The following is a 9,890-nucleotide window of genomic DNA, read 5'->3' as shown; positions in this document are numbered from 1 at the left end:
GTGTGTGTGTGTGTGTCTGATGGTCTGTGTGTGTGTCTCTGATGGTCTGTGTGTGTCTCTGTGTGTGTGTGTGTGTGTCTCTGTGTGTGTGTGTGTCTGTGTGTGTGTGTGTTTGTGTGTGTCTCTGATGACCTGTGTGTCTCTGTGTGTGTGTGTGTCTGTGTGTGTGTGTGTGTGTGTGTCTGAGGGTCTGTGTGTGTGTGTGTCTCTGATGGTCTGTGTGTGTGTGTGTGTGTGTGTGTGTGTGTGTGTGTGTGTGTGTGTGTGTGTGTGTGTGTCTGATGGTCTGTGTGTGTGTCTCTGATGGTCTGTGTGTGTGTCTCTGATGGTCTGTGTGTGTCTGCAGGTGAACTTGAAGGAGCAGGGTCAGCTGATCCGCCAGGATGAGTTCACTGTCTGGACTGGGAGGAGGAAATGTCAACGTCACGTCTTCCTGTTCGAGGAGCTCGTTCTCTTCAGTAAACCCAAGAAGATGGAGGGAGGGCTGGACGTGTTCATCTATAAACACTCCTTCAAGGTAAACTGAGACAGAGCAGGTCCTTAAACGCCTCACAGAGACAGAACAGGTCCTTAAACGCCTCACAGAGACAAAGCAGGTCCTTGAACGCCTCACAGAGACAGAACAGGTCCTTAAATGCCTCACAGAGACAGAGCAGGTCCTTAAACGCCTCACAGAGACAGAGCAGGTCCTTAAACGCCTCACAGATACAGAGCAGGTCCTTAAACGCCTCACAGAGACACAGCAGGTCCTTAAACGCCTAACAGAGACAGCAGGTCCTTAAACGCCTCACAGAGACAGAGCAGGTCCTCAAACGCCTCACAGAGACAGAGCAAGTCCTTAAACGCCTCACAGAGACAGAGCAGGTCCTCAAACGCCTCACAGAGACAGAGCAGGTCCTTAAACGCCTCACAGAGACAGAGCAGGTCTTTAAACGCCTCACAGAGACAGAGGAGGTCCTTAAATGCCTCACAGAGACAGAGCAGGTCTTTAAACGCCTCACAGAGACAGAGCAGGTCCTTAAACGCCTCACAGAGACAGAGCAGGTCCTTAAACGCCTCACAGAGACAGAGCAGGTCCTTAAACGCCTCACAGAGGCAGAGCAGAGTGAGCCAGACTGCAGCATTAAGGTGGTGTTTACGGTGTTTGTGGTGTTTGTGCTGCAGACAGCTGACGTGGGTCTGACGGAGTCGTCGGGGGACAACGGGCTTCGCTTTGAGATCTGGTTCAGAAGGAGGACGATTAAGAACCAGAACTTCATCCTTCAGGCCGCCGCCGCAGACGTTAAACACGTCTGGACCACCGACATCGCCCGGATCCTCTGGAACCAGGCCACAAGGAACAAAGGTACCTGCTGCCCCCATACTCTGACATCACTCTGACATCACTCTGTAACTCTCTAACATCACTCTGACATCACTCTGACATCACTCTGTAACTCTCTGACATCACTCAGTAACTCTCTGACATCACTCAGTAACCACTCTCTGACATCAGTATGACATCACTCTGGAACTCTCTGACATCACTCTGGAACTCTGACATCACTCTGACATCACTCTGGAACTCTCTGACATCACTCAGTAACACTCTCTGACATCACTATGACATCACTGGAACTCTCTGACATCACTCTGGAACTCTCTGACATCACTATGACATCACTTTGGAACTCTGACATCATTCTGGAACTCTCTGACATCACTCTGGAACTCTCTGACATCGCTCTGGAACTCTGACATCACTCTGGAACTCTCTAACATCACGATGACATCACTCTGGAACTCTCTGACATCACTCTGGAACTCTCTGACATCACTCTGGAACTCTCTGACATCATTGTGACATCACTCTGGAACTCTGACATCACTCTGAAACTCGCTGACATCACTCTGGATCTCTCTGACATCACTCTGTAACTCTCTGACATCATTGTGACATCACTCTGGAACTGTGACATCACTCTGTAACTCTCTGACATCATTGTGACATCACTGTAACTCTGACATCACTCTGTAACACTGACATCACTCAGTAACTGTGACATCACTCTGTAACTGTGACATCACTCAGTAACTGTGACATCACTCTGTAACTGTGACATCACTCAGTAACTGTGACATCACTCTGTAACTGTGACATCACTGTGACATCACTCTGTAACTGTGACATCACTCTGTAACTGTGACATCACTGTGACATCACTCTGTAACTGTGACATCACTCTGTAACTGTGACATCACTCTGTAACTGTGACATCACTCTGTAACTGTGACATCACTCAGTAACTGTGACATCACTGTGTGCAGAGATGCGTCTGAAGGAGATGGTTTCTATGGGAGTTGGTAACAAACCGTTTTTGGACATCCAGCCGAGTGATGCAGCCATCAGTGACCGAGCTGTTCACTACATCATGAAGAGCAGAGGTAACGTCTACACCTCCACCCAACACCTCCACCCAACAGCTACACCTAACAGCTACACCCAACAGCTACACCTCCACCCAACAGCTACACCTCCACCTAACAGCTACACCTAACAGCTACACCCAACACCTCCACCTAACAGCTACACCTCCACCCAACACCTCCACCCAGCAGCTACACCTCCACCCAACAGCTACACCTAGCAGCTACACCTCCACCTAACAGCTACACCTAACAGCTACACCTCCACCCAACACCTCCACCCAACAGCTACACCTCCACCTAACAGCTACACCCAACACCTCCACCCAACAGCTACACCTCCACCTAACACCTCCACCCAACAGCTACACCTCCACCCAACAGCTACACCTCCACCTAACACCTCCACCCAACAGCTACACCTCCACCTAACAGCTACACCTCCACCCAACACCTCCACCCAACAGCTACACCTCCACCCAACAGCTACACCTCCACCTAACAGCTACACCTCCACCCAACACCTCCACCCAACAGCTACACCTCCACCTAACAGCTACACCTCCACCCAACACCTCCACCCAACAGCTACACCTCCACCCAACAGCTACACCTCCACCTAACAGCTACACCTCCACCCAACACCTCCACCCAACAGCTACACCTCCACCCAACAGCTACACCTCCACCTAACAGCTACACCTCCACCTAACAGCTACACCTCCACCCAACAGCTACACCTCCACCCAACAGCTACACCTCCACCTAACAGCTACACCTCCACCCAACAGCTACACCTCCACCTAACAGCTACACCTCCACCCAACACCTCCACCCAACAGCTACACCTCCACCCAACAGCTACACCTCCACCCAACACCTCCACCTAACAGCTACACCTCCACCTAACAGCTCCACCTCCACTCACTGATTCACAAACAGCAAAGAATAAGCAGAATAAATATTAAGTTATTTAATAATAATTATAAATCCTTCAGGTGCCAGAACTCGAGCGTCCATCGCCGTCTCCGTCTTCGATCACTCCAACCCTTTTAAACGTGGAACGGTGACCTCTGACCCCCATTCATCAGGACCCTCCTCCTCCTCCACCCTGCTGGGACCCCTCAACCTGCACATGTACAGGTACTCACACACACACTCACACACACACACACACACACACACACACACACACTCTCACACACACACACACACACACACACACATACACACACACACACACACACACACACACACACACACAGATACACACACACACACACTCAGCTCATCATCAGAGAATAATTGAGTGTTTCTGCTCCTCCAGTCAGTCCTTGGCCTCCTCCACCTCCTCGGCTGCTGAAGGCTCCTTCATCACGTCGTGTATTGAGGAAGACGAGCAGGAGCATGAGACTGGCAGTCAGCCCTCCATGAGTATGTACACACACACACACACACACACACACACACACACACACTCTCTCTTTCAGTTTGATGATGATGATGATTCTAACAGCTGTATCTTCATCTCTCAGCCACAGAGAGTTCAGACTCTTCGTCTCGGTGTCTCTCGGGCTCCACCGGCTCTGACAGCGGCTGCGTCTCCTCTCACCTGCAGGAGGCGCTGCCTGAGGAGCCCAGCCCCACCGGACAGCCCTCCTGCTCCTCCTCTTCCTCTTCCTCCTCCAACAAACTGCACCTCAACAGCCAGCACATTTCATCTGTGAGTAAACTGTCAGCAGTGTGCTAAGAACAGCCCCCCCCCCCCCCCCCCGAACATCAGCTCTATACACAGTATATATATCAACATATTCTACAGACTCCTGTAGTCTCTAGTAGGCTCCTACAGAGAGAGGAAACTCTGATCACATGATCAATTTTTCTCTTTTTCTGTCCGTCCTCAGAAAGCGTCTCCAGTCATCGGCCCGGCAACCATCGTGTGAGTCAGCTGACCTGATGGACTCAACAGTAAGTGAAGTCATCGCTCTATAACTCCTGCTGCTGCTCCTCCTCCTGCTCCTGCTCCTCGTCTTCCTCCTCCTCCTCTTCCTCATCCTTCTCCTCCTCCCGCTCCTCGTCTTCCTCCTCCTCCTGCTCCTCTTCCTCCTCCTTCTCCTCCTCCTGCTCCTCGTCTTCCTCCTCCTCCTCTTCCTCATCCTTCTCCTCCTCATGCTCCTCGTCTTCCTCCTCCTCGTCTTCCTCATCCTTCTCCTCCTCCCGCTCCTCGTCTTCCTCCTCCTCCTCCTCTTCCTCCTCCTCCTTCTCCTCCTTCTCCTCCTCCTGCTCCTCCTCCTCTTCTTCCTCCTCCTCCTCCTCCTGCTCCCCCTCATCCTCTTCTTCCTCCTCCTCCTCCTCCTCCTTCTCCTCCTCCTGCTCCCCCTCATCCTCTTCTTCCTCCTCCTCCTCCTCCTCCTTCTCCTCCTCCTGCTCCTCCTCCTCCTCTTCTTCCTCCTCCTCCTTCTCCTCGTGCTCCTCCTCCTCCTCTTCCTGCTCCTCATCTTTCTCCTCCTCCTCCTTCTCTTCCTCCTGCTCCTCTTCCTCCTCTTCTTCCTCCTCCTCCTCCTCCTCCTACTGCTCCTCCTCCTCCTTCTCCTCCTACTGCTCCTCCTCCTCCTACTCGTCTTCCTCCTCCTTCTCCTCGTGCTCCTCCTTCTCCTCCTCCTGCTCCTCCTCTTCTTCCTCCTCCTCCTCCTCCTCCTCCTCTAACTCTCAATCCAAACAGTCCATCATCACTGCTGCTGATGAACATGTATTATTATTTACAGCAGATCAACATGTGAGCTGCTCAGATTAAATCAGTCAGCTGACTTTAGTTCAGCTGTTTTTATTTATCTTTGCTCTGGCGCCTCCATCAGGACAAGTTTCACATTTATTATCACTGGAGTTGAAGATCCAGTGACAACAAACATTTAATCCATTTATCTTGTGTTCATTAATCATCTCCATTAAATATAAATATAATAAATATTATAATAAATATATTTTGTCCTGTTTGTGTTGCAGGTTCGTCTCCTTCCTGCTGCAGTTTGGAGTTTTCCGACCGTTTGAATCAGACCCTGAAGGCAGCGTTTAAACAGCACTGTTAAACTAAAAAAAAAAACATTTATATTTTGTATGATTTTTGAGCAGCTGTGATTAAAATCTTGTTTTATTTATGTTGTTCTGCTGCAGACGTGTAGAGTCTGTAAATAATGTTAGAGCTTCTAACGTTGTGGTCTGTAGTTTGACTCCTCACAGCTGCTGCTGTTGTTGTTTGTGTTGTTTGTTTGTGGTGCTGATCCAGAGTCAGTCTGCCAGCAGCTGGTCCGGTCTGTGAGGAGGTTTGAGTCTGAGCTGGACTAACTGTACATGTGTGTAAATATAAACCCACAGCTGAGCGTCTGCTGTCACTTTTCTTACTTGAATAATAAACAAGAGTTTGTTCAAAACTGACGAAGCTTCAGTCTCAAGTTTATTCATCATCATCATCATCACCATCATCACCACCATCATCATCATCATCACCATCATCATCATCACCATCATCATCATCATCATTTAGGGGCCAGCAGATAAATGTGAGATTAACCTTCATGTCGTCCTCCCGGGTCAAATTGACCACGTCTGTTTTGACTGTTCCTTCTTTCCTCCCTTCCTTCCTTCCTTCCTTTTTCCCTCCCTCCTTCTTACATCTTTCCTCCCTTCCTTTCTTCCTTCCTCCTACCTTCTTTCCTTCTTTCCTCCCTCCCTCCCTCCTTTCTACATCTTTCCTCCCTCCTTTTCTTCCTTCCTCTTCCCTCCTTTCCTTCCTTCCTCCCTCCTTTTCTGATACACAAATGTGTTTTCAGTTTTTGGACTTTTTCTCTAATCTTTGATTTTTGCTGAAATATTGAATCATTTGAACATTTATTGAAATGAAAGCATGTGAGAAGTTTAGAGGGAAGAATCAGTATTTGGTGGAGCTGTTAACAACTCATAGACATCTGAGATGTGAGCCGACTACACACTGCTGTCTGTAAGACGTCAAAAGACAAAAAGGTTGGAAACCAGCTCAGGATGTCATTAAAACAGAATAATTAAATAATCATTCACAGGGTCTAAAGTCGACCTTTATGCTCTGGTTGTTGATCTGTGTAGTTTAGTATTCAGGCTCATTAACAGCTGCTGGAGAGCAGTTCTCCCTTTCAGCCACTAGGAGGAGCTCTAAGCTTCTGTAAACCAGTAAAGAAATGAAGGCTGTTTATCATTTAAATTAATGCAGTTTGCGCAGTTAAAGCTTGTTTGTTGTCAATATTAAAACATTTTTTTATACACATTATTTATTTAGCTCTTGTGAATGTCGGCATGCAGCAAATATTCGGTTAGTCGTCCGTTTTACCCACCGGTTAACTGAGAGCAGTTCTCCCTTTCAGCCACCAGGAGGAGCTCTAACAGTCTAACAGTGAATGTTTACTCCTCGGCTACTTTGCCTCGGTAGTAAGTTAGCCTGCTAGCTAGCTGACTGGAGGGAACATGATGGTAGTAAGTTATCCTGCTAGCTAGCTGACTGCAGGGAACATGATGGTAGTAAGTTAGCCTGCTAGCTAGCTGACTGGAGGGAACATGATGGTAGTAAGTTAGCCTGCTAGCTAGCTGACTGGAGGGAACATGATGGTAGTAAGTTAGCCTGCTAGCTAGCTGACTGGAGGGAACATGATGCTAGTAAGTTAGCCTGCTAGCTAGCTGACTGCACGCAACATGATGGTAGTAAGTTAGCCTGCTAGCTAGCTGACTGGAGGGAACATGATGGTAGTAAGTTAGCCTGCTAGCTAGCTGACTTTTTTTCTTCTTGTGTTGGACTGAAAAAAGTCAAAATTTTCGAGAAAAAAGTCAAAATTTTAAAAAGTCGAAATTTTCGAGAAATAAAGTCAAAATTTTCGAGAAAAAAGTCAAAATTTTCGAGAAAAAAGTCAAAATTTTCGAGAAAAAAGTCAGAAATGTAGGCTACCAGGAAGAACCAGGTCATTCAAAGACTTCGTGTCCTGGCATAGTGCTGCTGAAATGGAGGATTTAATTAAATGTTACTTCGAGATTGGATTATCTAACAAAGAGATCCTTGCAGTCTTAGCACAGAATCACAGTATTGTGATTTCTATTCGGACCTTGAAGAGGCGGTGTCGTGAACTTGGACTGTGTAGGAGGCGAAATCAGTCGGACATAGACAATGTGATAGCCTTCGTGCAGGAGGAACTGCATGGGAATGGACAGATGCAGGGGTATCGTTGGCTACACCTACGAGCTATCCAGAGGGGGTTTGTGGTGTCTCAAAGGACTATAAGGCTGATACTCAGGGCACTTGATCCTCGTGGGGTGGAAATTAGACGGGCACGAAAGTTTTGACTTTTTTCTCGAAAATTTCGACTTTTTTTCTCGAAAATTTTGACTTTTTAAAATTTTGACTTTTTTTCTAGAAAATTTTGACTTTTTGTCTCGAAACTTTTGACTTTTTTTCTCGAAAATTTCGACTTTTTTTCTCGAAACTTTTGACTTTTTTTCTCGAAACTTTTGACTTTTTTTCTCGAAAATTTCGACTTTTTAAAATTTTGACTTTTTTTCTCAAAAATTTTGACTTTTTTTCTCGAAAATTTTGACTTTTTTCTCGAAAATTTTGACTTTTTTTCTCAAAAAATTTGACTTTTTTTCTCAGAGATTTAGAATTAATATATTACTCCGTGGCCCTAATGCTCTTCCGTAGACTTGTTTGGGGTTTTTTTCTTTTCTTTTTTTTTGCCTGACTTTTTTTTTTTTGCCTGACTTTTTTTTTTTTGCCTGACTTTTTTTTTTTGCCTGACTTTTTTTTTTTTGCCTGACTTTTTTCTTGTAACAGACTTTTTTTCTCTTTCTTTTTTTGTGCCTGACCTGTTTTTTTTTTACCGTTACAAAAAAAGGTGCAAACAGTAGCAATGCTTGTCATCATTAATACAAGTTTGTGCAGTTAAAGCTTGTTTGTTATGAATATTGTTATTTTAGACACATTTTCTATTTAGCTCCTGTGAACGTCGGCTTGCAGCAAATATTCGATTAATCGTCGGTTTAACCCACCGACTAGTCGACCCTGATAAAATGAGCTCATGCACATCCCTAAAACCACCTTCATCACTGCTCTTCATCAGGAGGAAGAATCCGATCAGAGGAGAGAAACAGTGAGTATTGTTCTATATATTAGATTTTTTAGTTAGTTTAGTATTTTAGTAACTTTATTGTCATTATATTGAGGGTTAAACAACAATATAACATTTAGATGACACTTCCTGACTCATAAGAACATTTAAGACAAATAAAAACAACTTAAGACATAAATAAAACATTAACCATCTATAAGAGCAATAAAGTGCACCTAAGAACCTAAATAACAATAATAAATAAAAATCCTACATTCAGTTTTAATTATGTAGTAAAATTACACAAATATCATCTATAAAAGTAAAGCTGTCAAAACTGTTATGAAGTAAAAACTACATTTACTCTGAAATTGAAAAACCCAAGAAAAGTATAAATACTCAAAAAACTTTACTGCTGAATATTAAAATGACATAAAAACTGAAATAATCTGATTTAATTACTTTCCAAACAGATAAAATGATGATTTGTGGCTCTGCAGCTTCTCTGTAAAATAAAAGCAGTCGGCTGGTATAAAAAGTCTTTTATTGTGAAGTCAGAACACATGACAGACTGAAGAGGAGAGGTCAAAGGTCAAAGGTCACGGCAGCTGTGATGATCCTCAGAGCGGCACAGAACAATTTCTGATCAAACAGAACAAAACAGAACCGATGAACGTCAGAAACATCGACGTGTTTTCATTTAATGTGAAGATTCAAACAAACTGAAGAGAAATCATAGACTGTATATAAAATGGACGTAACATCCGTAACGTCACCCATTGGTTTGTGGACTGCTGCTCGGAGGCCAATAGTATCGGATCTGAGCAGCGCCATCTTGAACATTTCAGGTGCATGCTGGGAAAAATAAAAACATGGATTCTACTTATATGGGCATCAGGAGGAACATGAGGCGCCCTCCTGAACCTGTGAACCAATCAACCTGTCAATCACCACGTAGCCACGCCCTAATGCATACCCTGCTTTATCGTCACATATAAAATCAGGGAGGCCAAAATGTCCCAAATGAACATCATACTGCATTGAAGAAGGCTTTAAACTAGCGATTGAGACCATAAACACATTTTGAAAACGTTTACGGAGGTTAGAAATCAAGTGAGAAGTTGGTGAATTCTCCATTGACTTGTATAGAGACGGAAGTCCTTTTGACACCAAAACGGTCGCCCCCTGGTGGCCTTTTGATAGAATGCAGCTTTAAGTTACTTCCTGGTTGGCCTCATTTCAGAGGACCAGAACTCCCCGCCTGGTTTCTACACAAAGAGATTTATATTGTTTTTAAACATGAACTCAAAAGCAGCTGCAAGTATCAATGAGTTAATATTGATTGATCAGAAGATTGAAAATGAA

The 9,890-nt window shown here is 45.1% G+C and overlaps 1 protein-coding gene across 1 annotated transcript in view; it reads left to right on the top strand.

Moving 5' to 3' along the window:
• Positions 1-5,815, top strand: part of plekhg4 (pleckstrin homology domain containing, family G (with RhoGef domain) member 4) — a 7,842-nt gene extending 2,027 nt beyond the window's left edge. The window contains exons 4-11 of the mRNA XM_062420519.1: positions 347-517; positions 1,165-1,345; positions 2,308-2,424; positions 3,405-3,549; positions 3,734-3,840; positions 3,942-4,129; positions 4,311-4,374; positions 5,410-5,815. Of these exons, the coding sequence (XP_062276503.1) occupies positions 347-517; positions 1,165-1,345; positions 2,308-2,424; positions 3,405-3,549; positions 3,734-3,840; positions 3,942-4,129; positions 4,311-4,349 (948 nt within the window). The 3' untranslated portion in view covers positions 4,350-4,374; positions 5,410-5,815. The remainder of the gene's footprint in view (positions 1-346; positions 518-1,164; positions 1,346-2,307; positions 2,425-3,404; positions 3,550-3,733; positions 3,841-3,941; positions 4,130-4,310; positions 4,375-5,409) is intronic.
• Positions 5,816-9,890: the final 4,075 nt, after the last annotated feature.

This window comes from Scomber scombrus, chromosome 1, assembly GCF_963691925.1.
Source record: "Scomber scombrus chromosome 1, fScoSco1.1, whole genome shotgun sequence".
NCBI lineage: Eukaryota > Metazoa > Chordata > Actinopteri > Scombriformes > Scombridae > Scomber > Scomber scombrus.
The sequence above is the reverse complement of the archived record's forward strand: the minus strand, read 5'-3'. Positions and strand labels throughout refer to the sequence as shown.